Genomic DNA, 16,860 nt, shown 5'->3' on the forward strand with positions numbered 1-16,860 from the left:
TGCATATAGGATCAAATGATTCTCAAAATGAATATCAAGATGATTTAATAGGGAAAGGATAGATAGTCTTTTCAACAAATGGTGCTCAAGGACGCCTGGGTGGCTCAGTTGGGTAAGTGTCCGACTCTTGATTTTGTCTCAGATCATGACCACAGGGTAGCTGAGACTGAGCCCCACATCTGGCTCTGCACTGTGCGTGGATCCTGCTTAAGATTATCTGCCTCCCTCTTCCCCTCCCACCTCCAGGCACATGCCGTCTTTCTCTCTCTCAAAAAACAAAAAACAAAAAAGTGATGCTCAAAAAACTGGATTCCATGTGCAAAAAGGTAAAGTTGGATTAGTACTTTACACAACAAACAAAAATTTAACCCCAAATAGATTAAAAACTTCTGTGCATCAAAGGGCACTATCAACAAAGTAAAAAGGCAACCCATAGAATAGGAGAATATATTTGCAAATCATACATTTATAAGAGATTGAGATCTAGAATATATAAATAAATCCTGCAATTCAAGAGCAACAAAAAAGCAAACACTACAATAGGAAATGGACAATAAATGACTTAAATAAATATTTCTACAAAGAAGATATACATATGGCCAGTAAGCACATGAAAATATGCTCAGTGTCACTAATCATTAGGGAAATGCAAAACAAAAGCACAATGGGATATGACCTCACACCCATTAGAATGGCTACCATTAAAAAAAAGAAGAAAAGAAAATAACAAGTGTTAGGATGTGTAGAAATTAGAACCCTTGTGCACTGTTGCTGGGAATGTAGAATGGTACAGCTGCTGTAGCAAACAGTATGATGATTCTTCAAAACATTAAAAATAAAATTATCATATGATCCAGCAATTCCACTTCTGGCTATACACTCAAAATAACTGAAAGCAGGGTCTCAAAGAGATATCTGTACACCCATGTTCATAGCAGCATCATTCACAATGGCTAAAATATAGAAGCCACTCAAGTGTTGGTTTGGATAAACAAAACATACAGTTGACTCATGAAAAATACAGGGATTAGGGGCACTACACCCTTCCACAGCTGAAGGTCCATGTATAACTTTTGGCTCCCCAGAGACTTAACTACTAATGGCTTACCACTGGACCAAAAGTCTTACTGTTAACATAAATAGTCAATTAACACATATTTAGTATGTTATATGTATGATATACTGTATGCTTACAGTAAAGTAAGCTAGAAAAAAATGTTATTAAGAAAATCATAAGGAAGAGAAAACATATTTACAGTACTAGTATTTATAAAAAATAAATCTGCGTAAGTGAGCCTGCACAGTTCAAGGCTATGTTGTTCAAAGGTTGACTGCAATGGAATATGTATTATTAAATCTTAAAAAGGAAAAATAAATGTGACATGCTTCCACATAAATCAACTTTAAAGACATTATACTAAATAAAATAAGCCAGTCACAAAAGGACAAATACTGTATGATTCCACTTATATGAAATATCTAGAGTAATCAAATTCTAGGGAGAAATGGAATAGTGGTTTCAGAAGTTGGGGGTGGGGGAGGATTGGGAGTTAATGTGTAATGCGCACACAGTTTCAATTGAAGAACGAAGATGAAGAGGTTCCACAGATGGATGGTCATGATGGCTGCACAATATAAACATACTTAATGTACAGTTAAAAATGCTTAAAATGGTTAAGTTTTATGTTATATATATTACCATAAAAATACAAGAGAAATACCCAGAACTGATGTATATAAATTTTCAGATTGAATAACTACAATAAATTGAATAGAAAACAATACAGCTAAGCAAGCAAATATTTATGAGACAAATCACTGTGAAATTGCAGAATACCTGGTATAAAAAGAAAATGCTAGAAGTTTCCAGTCAGAAGGGAAAAACAATAAACAGACATTCATATATATCAGACTGAGAACTAAATGGCAATGGACTTCTCCATAAGGAAACACTGGAAGTTAGATGATAAACCAATTCTGAAAAAATTCTGAAAGAAGCTCTAGGTAGGCAAATCATCAACCAAATATAAGCGTAGCATAATGGTATGTTTAGGCTTTCAAGGTTTTAAAAAATTTACCTCCTATATATAATTTCTCAGTCAACTAATAGAGAAGGTACTGTACTAAAATAAAAAAATAAACCAAGTCAGACCAAGATATAGAATTCTGGAACTTAGATTCCCTACATAGCATGGAGACAAATGAATTCTCAGGATCACAGTTGAAGAGATGTACACCAAGATGGATAATCTAAGAGTAGGTTTAGAGAGTAAACAGTCCTAATTAAATCAGTAAAATGAAAGGTTCGAGCAGAAATTTCATGGAAAAAAAATATATGTGTGTGGGTGTGCTTGGGGAGAGTGGTGGTTTGAATGGTATGAGATTTTCAAACAAGGTTTCAAAAAAATAGTATAAAAAAAGCAAACATATCCTGATGTATTGTGTGGCTCAGTTGTGAACAATATGTACACAGCCATAACAATTAAAACAGTAAATATTAATTAACCCCCAAATAGTGGTGATAAAATTCTATGGGGAGAATAGAGGAGGGGATATATAAGTGTTATATATATAATTATATCTTAATTATAATTAAGATAATTAAATTTCCATCTTTCACAGTGGAAATTTATAAATAATATCTAAAACTAAAAAAAAAAGACATTTTAGCAGAATAGGCATGTTACTTGGAAATATAAAAGTAAACAGCAGAAGAAGTTAGTTAAAATTATTAAATAATATTGTCTTGGGGTATCAGGAAGATTAAGTGTAGAGCTATGGTGCATGGAATCACTATTTTTCCATCATTTCATTTTTGTTTATGAATCTAGGAGTTAAATAACTGGATATAAATAAAATTACTTTTAAATAACAATGTAGAGCTTTATGAAATGTATATACAGCACATGAAACTAACGGATAATTGATAAAATAACAAAAGCTACTGACAGATAAGGAACCGGTAGAGATAGACAAAGTATGAATCAGTTCATATATAAAGAAAATAAAAGGGGATAAAGACACCATCGTGAGTTTTTTTAAAAAGAAAGATTTGAATATTTAAGAATTAAAAGGTTAGAGAAAGAGAAATGAGGCGGTGTTCAATGGGCATAAAATTTCAGTCATACAAGATAAAAAAGTTCTAGAGATTTGCTGTGCAACATTATGACTGTGGTTAACAATACTGCATTATGCACCTAAAGGTCTGTTAAGAGGGTACGTGTCAGGGTAAGTGTTTATATCACAATAATTTTAAAAGGTTTAAGAGAAAACCTTGAGAAAATTGATAATTAGGGGCACCTGGGTGGCTCAGTGTTAAGCGTCTACTCGTCTCAGGGCGTGATCCCAGAGTCCTGGGATCCAGCCCCATATCAGGCTCCTCTGCTGGGAGCCTGCTTCTTCCTCTCCCACTCCCCCTGCCTGTGTTCCCTCTCTCGCTGGCTGTCTCTCTCTGTCAAATAAATAAATAAAAATCTTTAAAAAAAGAAAAAAAAAGAGAGAAAAAAAGAAAAAGAAAAAAGAAAATTGATAATTCTTTCAAATAATTTAATAAAAATGATTATATGATTTTTCTGTGAAAGAGGTAAAGAATGCCATTGATCATACATAAAATTTTATCAGAAAAAATTCTGCAGAAACAAAAAACAAGTATATATTTGATAACCAAAATCTTATTAACATAAGATAAAATTATTTTTATTGACAAAACAATTATGTTCAAAGCCTGAAGGAAATTTAATATCATTAGTTAACTGAAATTATTTATATTAATTAATCTGATACTTGACAGATTTCCTGAAAGAGGAACCATGCTGACAAAGCCATAAAGCAACAAAGCTATCAATTCAATATGGTTCCTGCTAACACCTATTTCTCTTAATTCCCACCTTATGCTCAAAATCCAGTCATTGATATCCATGACACAACTTATTGAATATGTACATTTATAAATTATTAAATGAGATATGGATATTTTAACTAGACATCTCAACATATATTTCACAGTATCTTATATTTATAGTTCAAAATTAACATGCCCAATTTCTAATGAATTTACTGTTCATCAAAATATGTTCATACATATAATTTAAAAATTCATATAACTAACCTTTTTGAATGAGATGTCTTGATTTTTTTGATTTTATACCAATTTCTTTTGTTTTTAATTCATACATAATAGAAGAAACATGTTTTCTCTGTTCTCCAGAATTTTTTAAATAAACAGGAGAATATATACTCTGTGGAAACAAAATAAAAGCAATGACAACCATGATAATGTCTGTTATATAGGTTTTAGAGTTCTCAAAGAACTCTCACATTTATTATACACTACCATGATTGATTTTTTTTTAAAAGACCAAGAAAAATCTGTGAGATAGGCAGAGTTAGGAAAAAGCTGTAAAGAGCTCCATTGTGTATTTTAATAAACTGTCCTTCTACTAAGAGTTAATTATATACTTTGGACCATACTTGAAGGGAGATTGAGGGGAAAAGGGACCTGTCAGGAGGGTGCCATGACCAAACCAAACCAAACCAAACCAAACCAAACCAAACCAAACCAAACCAAACCAAACCAAACAAAAATCACTGGGGAAGAAAAATAAGGAATAAACAAAGAGAAGCAAGATGGTGTTGCCCAGAAAGCCGAAGAAAGGTTTCGGTTAAGAAAGGGTAGACAAAACTATTTTACAGAATACTAGAAAAGATAGTAACATAGAAAGAAAGAGAAATGGGACCAGAATTATCACAAATCTTATAAGTACAAATGGATCTGGTAAGGAATAACAAGTAGAATATTGAAAAGGAACTTGGTGGAGAGTTGGGGGCACTATTAGATGTAAACTATATAATGTCTGTAAATTGGATGGGAATGTTTTAATAAAAATTTTAATAATCAATAATTTAGTAATTAATTTAATAATGTTTTAATAATCTAATAAAAATAATAACAATAATGTGTTGTCTGTCTTTGTCTTCACAGTCTATCCAGCATGGTACAAAGGATCCATCAGGTCAACAGGAACCCAGGCTCTTTCAAAATTTATCATCTCTGTCTTACCCTCTATATGGTTTCTATCCTCAAGGTTTACTCATGAGTCAAGACAGGTACTAGAGCTCTACACACCATGTCAGTATTTCAGTCAACAAGATGGAGGAAAAGGGTAAAATGACAAAAGTGCACAGGCCATGTGTCTTAAGGTACTTTTCCAGAGGTCCTTCCAGTAACTTCTGTTTATATCTTATTGACCACTCTTAGTGACAAAGGGGCAGCTTTTTTGGTAGGTACTTTGCTGCCTGGAGTAAAATTTGGGGTTTCTTACCAAGAAAGAAGAAAAGGGCAGATATTGGTAGGCTACCACATTATGTCACAGAGAAAAATTGAGAATTTTGGGAGGCGATACACATTTGTATTTTGAGAAACACTCCCAGGATATTATGCTTTTTCTTGATGAGTTCCACTGGCCTAAATTCTGAAGACTCACAAATATGTATCTTCAATAGTATTCCTTTCTGAGGTATTTGCTTTTTATGTAGTACTCATTAATAACTACGAGCTGTGCTCTTTCACCGTGGAAAATCTCACAGACATCTCATATTCAATTGAATTTAAGTCCTATCTTTCCCCCAACCTATTACAACTTATTTCTGGTTTTGGTGAGTAGCACCATCTTCGTCCAAGAAGAGGAGAGTCACATAAACTCTCTAATATGTTATAGCAGATAGGATTTTGAGATAAAAGACTTATCATTGTATTTCCTCTACCTTGACCTGCCCATTTGTCCAAACCTCCTTTATTCTACAACTTAGGAAAGACACTTGGATATATGTCCTGGTGCCCTATATTTACAATTTTTCTGCCCAAATTCCTATAATGCACAAAACAGATGAATTTAACTAAATATCCTTGAGTTTCTTTTAAATTTTATATGTGATATTCTCACATATAATTTATTGAAAACAATTTGTCTTTATGCGATGACTCATTGTGAAAGAATTTTTTAGTGCTCATGATAGGTACTAGGTATTATGTAGTCCTGGAATGAATCTCAGTTATTTTTCTTTACCCAAAATCCTTCACTAGTCAATTTTTACATAATTTCTTTCCATTCTTTGCATGACAAAAATACTAGTTTTTGCTAGAAAGACAAATAAGCAGTTACTTCTGAGCTTATACATTCTCTTTATATTAATTTTTTTCTAAAGTTTGTCAAGATTAATTATAACAACACAATATTAACACATTATCAAAATATAACATTATTTTAAATAATATTCCTTCTATTTTCATTTGGGCTCAGTTCTTTCTATTAAACAAAGTATGACAAAACTAATGTAGACTACTGTTCTGCAATCAAATATTTAACAAACAATTCTAAATGCTTTTTCAACCCCAAATTCATCTATCAGTCCTCTTCAATTAGTCCTCTGCATCATCATTCTTGTGTTTTCTTACTTCTATATATTTTGCTCCATTTTTATAGCTACTGTCTCTCTCTACTAACAGTGCAATTCATCATACATTAAAAATCATCCCAAATTCTATTTCAACCATAGAAATGGACCCTTTAGAATGTAAGGATATGTTCAGCAATCTGTTTCTACTAATACAAATTCCTTTGCCTTCCCGTGAAAGAATAAAGGAAATTTTTAAAATAAGTGTGTATCAGCCGAATATGAGTATACAATCTCTATCACAAATAAAATTAATTTATAGAATCATGAAATTTAAAAATTAGATATTGAAGGGGAGCCTTGGTAGCTCAGTCAGTTAAGAGTCTGCTTTCAGCTCAGGTCATGGTCCCAGGGTCCTGGGATGGAGCCCTGCATCGGGCTTCCTGCTCAGCAGGGAGCCTGCTTCTCTCTCTCCCTCTGCCTCCAGCTCCCCATGTTTGTGCTCCCTCTCTCTCTCTGTCAAATAAATGAATAAAATCTTTTAAAAAATTAGATATTGAAAACTTACATTTGTAATATGTTATTCTATTTAAAAATTAAATGCACGGCTAGTTAGTTCCTTTCAGAAATATATTTTCTTCCATTCTACCACTTATCCTTTTTCACACATCCACATGCCATTCCTTGTCATCACTTGGCTTTTAAAAAAGAAGAATCTACTACAGAAAGAAGAATCCATGAGAAAGCTTGCATATATGACAGTGAGCATCTAAAGCCCTAAGTGAACTGAGACTTACACAAGCTACCAAGGTAAAGAAACTGGGCTTCTCTGTGTACACAGTACAAGAAGGAAAAGAAAAGAAAAGAATGTGCCCACATATTCAAAATCATGGAGAAGGAAAAGTTATCAGAAGACTGAGGATAATCTAATAAATATCTTGTTCTCAGTAACAGAAAGTATATTCTATTAACTGAAATACCTTAAGCCTTAACACTGTTCCTCAATAATTTTAGAAAATAGTTTTAAGGATGTTTGTTAGCATTTAGAAGAGGAAGCAATATAAGTTAACAAATGAATACACCAGATATAATTTCATTTTTAACAGGGTCAAAATTAATTCAGGTTCAAACATCCTCAATATGATAAACCTTAATTTCAGTAATATATTCAGATAAATGTTTTCAGAACTTTGGAAAGACAACATTATTAGATGGAGATTAGAGATGTTGAGTCATCACGTGAAAAAGAGTGAGGATTCATAAAATGATGCAGCCTGAAGTGAGATCTCTAATGTCATAAGCAGACTTGTTCTTAGCCCTATCATGATCAATATTTATACAAAAGATTTGAATAATACAAAGGAAATGTTTACGACATTTTTAGGTGAGGTGGCAAAAGAACAAAATCAGTTAACTCGAGACAGAAATTTTAAATATTTTCAATAGACTGGAGCAATCAATCAAATTAAACAGATGAAGTGTAATAAAAATAAATATTATAGTTGGGCAAAATGCATTTAATCACTACGATACATAATGTAATTTAAAATCATGAGTGATAAGAGGATACAATGTTGTATTTAAGAGTAAATTAAGAGTCCATTGTATGATGACCTTATGCTATATTAAGCATTTTATCTAGAATGAAGAAAATCACACAATCTTACCATATTAATTTCTGATCGGAACCATAGCTGAAGCACTATATCAGGTCAGGGCAACATATTTTCAGATGAGGATAGATAATCTGGAATGTGAAAAGAGAGCAGCCTATCTACTGAATTATTTTTAAAGTAAGCCCTATATAAATAAGCCATATTTACATCCAGGGTAGAAAAGAGGCAACAAAGAAAGATTCAGACTTCTTACCTCCCTCAATTACCATATCCCTCATCTTATAAAATGATAGCATTCTCTTGTTCAAACCACAAAAACTTAGAATTTGTTCTCTATTTTATCCTCTTTTCTGAAACCCTGTATCTAAGCCATCAGTAAATCTTGACAATTCTACTTCCTAAATGTATTTCAAATCTGTCTACTTCTCTTCATTTTATTACTTCTCTAGTCTAAGCTATAGTCACCCTTTCCAACCACAAATGACCTTCTGTTGGCTTCTGCTTTCACCCTTGTTCTTATAAGATTCAGTTACATTTATCAAAAGATAAATCTGATCGTGTTTATGTTTAGCTTTACATCTCCTGATAGCTGTCCAAGGTGCCCAGTCCTTATTATGAGCTGGAAAAGCCAGCAAAATATGGTCCTGGGCCACATAGCCAAATTCATTTCATGCTACCCTTGACTTTATTCATTATACTCCTACAACACTGGATTTCATTCAGTCCTTCAAACCCAAGTCAAAACAATCTACTTCATGCCTCAGGTCCTTGTGCAAGCTCTTTGCTTTATCTAGAACACACTCCTACACTTTTCATGGCTAGCTTCTCATCATTTGGGTCTTAACTTTTATCTCTTCAGAAAAACATTCTATGACAATCATATGAGAATTAGGACTTCTATTATTCTCTATCTCAGCAACCTATTTATTTTATTTAAAACATTTATCACAGATTTGTTTGGATTACAACTTGGTTTTTGCTTTTTGTTTTTTCCTACAATCTATCTAGTTCACCAGGGCAGGGACTTTGCTTGTCTTCCTTACTCAGTGCCAAGAATGGCCTCTGGCACTCAGCAAATATTCAATAATTATATGCTGATGTGTAATGAATAGTAGCAAAGACAAGTACTAAAAGGAATGAGTAGAGGTTTAGGAACTTTGGTCCAACATACTATAAAGTGAAACTCCCTTTTGGAATGAGTCCAACCAGACATAATTTAAAGATAAATTCCTGGGATGCCTGGGTGGCTCAGTCGGTTAAGTGTCTGCCTTCAGCTCAGATCATGATCCTAGGGTTCTGGGATCTAGTCCTGCATCAGGCTCCTTGCTCAGCGGGGAGCCTGCTTCTCTCTCTGTCTGCAGCTCCCCTTGCTTGTGTTCACTCTCTCTCACTCTCTCTCTGGCAAATAAATAAAATCTTAAAAAAAAAATAAAGATAAATTCCGAGCTTGCATTTTTTTAAACAACTCTATCCCAAGTAACACTTTCCAGCATTTTCTCTTTTAATCCTGAAATCTCCATACTGTCCAAAGCTTTTTACTTAGCAACTCTTTTACGACCCTTTCATCCCCTTCTTCATCATGTACATCAACTTAAACTCTTAATTTTCTGGAGTCTTTTCTACTTTACCATTCCTCAATATGTTACACATACGGAAAACATAAACATAACCTTCTGGTAAGAATAATTATACATCTATTTGGGCACATCTCTTTACCTGTTCTGTTGCTCTACATCACAATAAGCCAGAGAACCAAAATGGCAATGAAAGAGCTCTCCTTTGATGGCAGTGAGTAGAGAAGCAAAGGAAAAATAATCTATAATAGCTACAAAAGCAGGGAGAGACATGTGTGTATGAATAAATCCCATCTAATCACAAGAAAAAAATTCTCAGAACATTACTGAAAATTGGAATAGATTAACTGAGGTGCTGTGGAGCTACCTATAATTGACAAACTAAATAAGTATGTGGTTTTTAAACTATCAGATGGATGATTGTATCAGATATTTATTTTCCCCAAGAGAGATGATAATTTACCATTTAAAAATTGAGGAGTGGTGACAGCGGTAACAATTTTCTCTACTTTCTAGAACAAGGGTAAATATTTTATACTATACTCTCTGTCTCTGAAAATCAAGATTCATTTTCAATCCTTAATGGTTTGAGCTTCCCAAATTAGCCTAGTTAGAATTCTAAAGACTGTAGTTTTGTTTTCACATATGTACTATGCAAATCAGAGCCCTTTAACTTTAAAGCAAATTATAATTCTTTAACCAAATCAGATTAACAGAGATTCATTGTTATATTATCTATTCCTATACTACTTATACTATAATTGACCAAGCATTTGCTTTGTCTACACTACATATGGTCATTGTAAGTAGGCTCCATTTCAAGGATGATCCCCAAAACCTCTTTAGAATCATTAGTCCTTTGGTACCTTACCACCTGTTTTCTGTTGTTTTTGTTCCCTTTCCTCTTCCCAGCTAAGACATCATCTTTAAAAGTGTTAATCCAGATCTTAGGTTTTCCATATTATACTCAAAGGAATAACTTTAGGCATATGCTAAAACCCAAACTAAAGAAGTTGCCCTTTTTTTGTCTGAATGAAAACTGCTGACTCTCCTATTTGGCTACATAGCCTCTCGTTAACTTTAGCAAGAAGTTCTTTCAACATAGGAGAGGCTAATATACAGAGATGCACTTCTGGCAGGTGCCACTTGAACTCCGCTTTCAAGACTAAGGGCTGGTTAACAGGAAAAGAAAAAAACATGGAGAAAGGGGAATGATTTAAAATAAAGTTTTATGAGAAAAATTACTTTTTAAAATATTCCCCTAGAAGCAACTGGCAGGTTTAACTGCTATTTGAAAAATTGCTATTATCTTGTGTTTGTTCCCAATCTTACTTTAACAAAGACGACTAGAAATGATAATTCTCTGGATACATGAGGAAGAGAATTCACAAAGGATGACCTGGATAAACAAATACAGGACACACGGTAGATACAGAAAAAAGTGTGACATTTCTCTTCTATACAAAAAGTAGCCATGGGAAATGAAGGTGACTGAATATTATATTTTGCTGCAAATGTACATTTAAAGAACACATGGGGGAAAAAAGCATAATAGAAAGGTATGCTCCCTCAGTTAAAGAATGGTTAAGGTCTAAGGTCCATCATTACTAAGATTAGAGGTGCCAATGTGTAAATTACTGAGGCCCACTCAGTCTAACATTACTGTGGATACTTGCTAGTAGCAGTTGTCAAACCCAGTAAAAAGAGATGCTGCAAACTTCCATAAAGACTTTAGAATAGGTTATAATTTCAAGTTGAGAGGACATGGTGCTAGTTCATTAATAATAATAATTGGTATTAGGTAAAGTAAGTAAAGGGCATGAAAAATTTAACAGTATACAGATTTATGTTTCTTTAAAAATCCCTCCAAAAATTTACTTCCTTTATTATTATTTACATGACAGTACAATTCTATTCAGAGTCCTACTTTTTACTAATATATTGATTATACTGTCTAATAGCCAATGTATTATATAGTAATAATTAAGAATAATTCTGTATCTGGCTTACCTAAAGACCACATTTTTAACAGTGTGTAACTCTACAAATATTATTTTGTTTATAACTCTCAGAGCACTTATTACATTCTACCTTATATCATAGTTAAGTACATTTCTCACCCCTAGAAGAAATTATTCTCTCTGAGGACTGGGTCTGTGGTTTACTTATCTCCATATCCCTGCACCACTTTGACTGGATTCTTCAACCTCTGTTGCAGTATCAACTCACAAATAACAAAAAAGGATTGAGAAATTTGATTAGTTTATTCAACAAATACATACTGAGTGCCAACTACATCCATGGTACCATGCTAGGCATCAGTACAAAGTTATTATTTTGTGAATACTTAAATTCTAGACTTTCTGAAATATTTCATAATTTAATGATTAATACTCTATGTAGATATGGAACACATAAAATGCAAGATAAAGACATTCAAAGTAAGAAAAACTTTGTTTCCAATTAAATATGATTTGATCAAACTGAAACTGAGGATATCCACAGAGAGAAAAAGAAAGATACAGAGAGGGAGAGAGAGAGATAGTTGAGAACACAGGCTTAACGGCTTACTACTAAATAATTCCTAATAAGAACCTGCATTTTATTAAACCTCATGTGTTAACTTAATTGGTTACAATATTTTTAAATCAGTAAATCTAATCATTTTGAAATGAGAAGAGACAGGGTATATATTAGCAATATAAGTTAATACTGCTTAAGTAATCACCAAATGAGACAAGTTCATATGGTGGTGTAAAATTTAATGATGGCCAACAAAACAGAATTTTCTAAAGAAAAGAAAAAAAAAACCCCAAACTTTTCCTTACTAGTATCACATATAGCTCAAGAGTCTATATTTCTATGTGTGTTTAACAATGCCCACACTTACCAAAAAAGAAAAAAGAACAGATAGGGACTGCCAACATTTTACTGATGTTTAGGTTGCTCTCCTTTACCCTAAATATCTTAAGCAAATCCAGCATTTTAGAGAGTGTATATGCTTTAGAGTTTTAGAATCTGAGGAAGTGGTTATATTTCTCTCCCTCTCTCTCTCTCTCTCTCTCTCTCTCTCACACACACCCAAAAAACCCTCAATAAATTAACAGAGTAACCATATACATAATTATGTTTCTAAGTAAAGCATATTATAACCAACTTAAATATGCTTTATGCATACATATTGATAAACTATCAAATTGACTCAATAATGATTACTTGGGTAATATTTTCTAAAACTGAGGTTTTAGCCTCCTGCAACTGGGAGTAATATACTCATTTGGGAGTTTAGAGTATTAGTAAATGTTGCTTCACATAAGCTTTTATTACAATAGTATGGACTAAAATGACTGTTTCAAATGCAGTTTAATTATTCTCCTTCCTTTTGAATGCTACATATGTGCTAGGAACTGCAGGGGAGAGAGAGAGAGAGCGCGGGAGCTGACTCGGTAAGTGCTATCACTGACCCTGCTTAGCCAACCTGAAGTTCTATAGCCCCAGCACAAATCTCAGTCTGCCTGACTTTAGAGTATTCAGCACAACTTCTTTAACAACCTCGACCCCACTGCTCTTATTGGAAATATTTCAGCCATGGTCCAGAGTTTATTATTTACATGAGGTCCAATATTCCTGTGGCTGAATAAAAGGACTCAAAACTGTAGCCACCAAAACTTTCAAAGATACAAACAGGCTTATTCTGGTTATTGCCAGAATATTTATATTTCATTAAACAACAACTAAAATTTAAAGAAATGCCTGCAATTTACTGAGTCCCTCCAGGTTTTCCAGGTGAGTATTGTCATTAAACACCTGTGCTTAGATGGAATATCTCTAAAACTATCCTAAATAAACCAGAGAGCAGTAGTGTGACTTAATAGTTAATATTTTCCAAGTCATGGTACTTAAATTTGTTTTAAGAAAATTCTATGTCAATTTATAGATGACTCATAAAACACTAATTTTTGTCATTCAAGGCACAGACCAATAATGAAATACACTGAAATAGCCACTCTCTCTTACCTTGAACAAATAAAAATTCATTCTAAGTAAGTGGTAAAGAATGGTCATTTTATTGATTTTGTTATGTTTTTTATTAGAAAAAGATGGACAGCTTGAAAAGTCCTGTATTATCAGTCTTTGTAAAGCAAAATTTTTTGGATGGCAAGTTTCACTGGTTTTAAAAATGGTAATATTAACTTTCTTGTATGAGGAAGTAAATAATTTCATGATCATTTTAATGCAAGTTTCAAATTGCTAAAATATGCTGGTTTGGATGAATTACTAAATGTATTTCTCTTTTCAACTTTACACTTATCTTGTGTGTACAGCTGATATCCCTAGTGTCCAATCAGAGACAGGTTTTCATCCTGTTGTCCAGGGAATGATGTGCACAATTCCTTTTGACACTGATGAGAGGTGAATACATAAATCCAGCCCACTTCAGTGAAAATTGACCCATAATTTTTTTTTACCCTGAAGAAAAATACAGTGATAAAGTTTAAAGATGGAAAAAAAAAATACAGTTAAACTCTTGAGGTGTACCATTAGTTAATGATAGTCAGCAAACATTACATTTTGCCTTGAGGACAGCAAGCTCCAGATTTGCTTTTAGGTGCTCACAAATTCTAATAATCATGGCTTTATGTGATAGCAAGAAACCTAAAAGTATGATAGGTTTTTTACATTTCAATGAATTCAAAAGTTACAGTTAAAAAGGAAAGACATGCTTTTTATATATTTCCTCCTACTTCTACTCTCCACTAAGATGTTTCTTTAAGAAATGAATATCGGCATTTCCTATATATTTAGTAGTTGAGAATACACACTATTTCCCACACAAAGACTATGCCCCAATTTAAAAAAACATAGATCTTGCATAAGACTAATGTTGTCTCTGAACTAGTATTTTCAAGATTTATCAATATCCTTAAGATTTGGGGGAAAAATTACTTGGCACGGTGAGTCAGATCAATTGCCCCTATACCAAGTACTCTACCTCTAATTGTATCAAAAACATCCTGCAAAAAGTTAAGACTCTCCATTTTCATTTTCTTTAATAATTCATTAAAAATTGATTTGTTAACTTATCTATATAATTTATTTTTAGTTTGCTTATATAATCAGCCTATAAAATTTCTGGAATACTGAATTTTATTATAATGACCATTTGTTATATGGAGTAACCCCTTTATCGTCTTTATCTTTGAAAGGTATTCTAAGTTCTAGTGTAATAGCACTGGCAAGAAAATGTTTTATTTACATAGTTCATAAATTTGTCAGATCTTTTTGCACTGTTTTATTTTTGACTTGCATCTTATTTTCATCTTCTTTCAATGATAACCTATTTCTTCCTGCCCAGATAGAAAGAGCTCAGTGATAAGCAGATTTCTGTTAGCTACTTTTTTCACAGTAGCATGGTGGAATAATATTTTAAGAAAATATACTATAATTAGTCTATGAGTTATAGTTCAAAACAATATAAGTAGAGTTTAGATTATACTTCTTTTAAATGCAACAAATAATATTTTAAGTCAGTAAATATTTGTTAAGTGCCTCCTATGTGCATATCACTGTGCTAGATAAAGGTGGCAAAAACAAAATAAAATACAATGTAAAGTGATTTATTTTCCTAGAGTAAAGACATTCACATAAAAGTCACTTTCAAAGGAAGCAGTGTATAAATAAATTTAAATAGAAACATACACAAGAAAAATAATAGTAACAATACTCCAGTCAAATCAGGGAAATGGATTTCCCTAATATTGAAAAAGACCAAATCTTGGTTCTGGGACATTATCAGGGACTTTATTCTTTCATTTGATGCTGCAAGCTGAAGACAGACAGATAGAGAGGAACAATTCTGGGAATAATCTCATTCTTAAACAGAAAAAGAAGTAAAGAGATTCTGGGAAGGCGGTTTTGGCCCTGGTGCCAAGAACTTAAGGTAAATGACTGAAGGCATTTTAGTGACTACTTTGTTTACAGACCATTTGATGGCATATTGTAGAAAGAAGGCAATGTGCTATAACGGAGGTGAATTGGAGGGAGGACACAAAACAATGCTTTTATATATCAGCTTTATCTATGAAGAAGAGGAGGCTTTGTTTTCAATAATTGGCTAATTCATAATAGCCAAGATCAAATATAGTTAACTTTAATACTAGAATCCCTCACAATATGCAGCAATGGTTTTGTTTTGAAGAAAACACTGCTGATAAGATAAACTCTGTTTCTGTAATCACCCTTTCCCTCCTTTGGAGCTATTAAATCCTCAAAATACACACTCCACTCTCCAATTCTAGGGCCTAAGATAAGAGACAATTAGCCTCTCTGGACCAATACTTAGAGTTCCCTATTAATTTACCTTTGCTCAAAGCCTGACACATAATTCTGGTAATTATTTTTTTATCTCCTTCTTGAGCCTTCATCACTCTATTTGCCTTTGCAATGTTTCCCAGTTTTAACTTGACATCTGCCTTGGGCCATTTCCCAAGCCTTCATTCTAGCAATGCAATCTTTGATACCAGTTTTCTTCTTAAGACAGTCCTTTAACATAGTGTCCAGGCTTTGATACTTGTGGACAGACCTCATTAATACCAGCCTTCTATTTCAACCTGACCCAATTTCAATGTTGCTAAGCTTTTCACAGTAGTTCATCAATTGTTGCTAGCCATGTGACAGTGAATAGAGTTCACAGTACTCATTAGATGTGGAGCTACTTAACAAACTGACTCTCCTTTGCTAGTTTCTAGAACCATAACCATTCTGTGTCTCCTGTACTACTCCAGTGGTCAAGCCCAAATTCTTTCTTAACTTAATCAATTTTACTTTAATTAAAATACCTTTTCCTAGGAGTAACAAGATAAAATGTAAAAGTTCCAATTTGAATGATAAATAATGATAATTTGTAAATACTTTAAATATCATCAGAAGGTTGAGCTCATTGTAAAGCATCTTGAAGAAACTGGGAACATGAATTAGCAGATGTGAAAAAGTAGATGATGCTTAATTTACATAAGGAAAACATGAGGCAAACAAGTAAGAATTGTTCAGGAGACTGGAGACTGGAGACTGAACCGGCTGACGTATACTGTTTATAACAGAATAATGAGCAAAAAACATTGAAAAGATAAAATGAAATACTATTATAAAAGGCCCATTTATTACTGAAATCTACAGCTCTATTATGCTCTTTCATCTTTCATCTGGAAACCTTCCTACATTTTCTTGTCATCTGTCTATGATATTTCACTATCAGGAAAACTTTAGTCTGATGGCTA

General features: G+C 33.0%; 1 protein-coding gene across 1 annotated transcript in view; it reads right to left on the reverse strand.

Moving 5' to 3' along the window:
* Nucleotides 1-16,860, reverse strand: part of LRRIQ3 (leucine rich repeats and IQ motif containing 3) — a 172,677-nt gene that overhangs the window by 54,407 nt on the left and 101,410 nt on the right. The window contains exon 6 of the mRNA XM_045802018.2: nucleotides 4,109-4,238. Coding sequence (XP_045657974.2) covers nucleotides 4,109-4,238 — 130 coding nt within the window. The remainder of the gene's footprint in view (nucleotides 1-4,108; nucleotides 4,239-16,860) is intronic.

The sequence above is a fragment of the Ursus americanus genome, chromosome 12 (assembly GCF_024610735.1).
Source record: "Ursus americanus isolate L20-20 chromosome 12, mUrsAme1.1.p, whole genome shotgun sequence".
Taxonomy (NCBI): Eukaryota; Metazoa; Chordata; class Mammalia; order Carnivora; family Ursidae; genus Ursus; species Ursus americanus.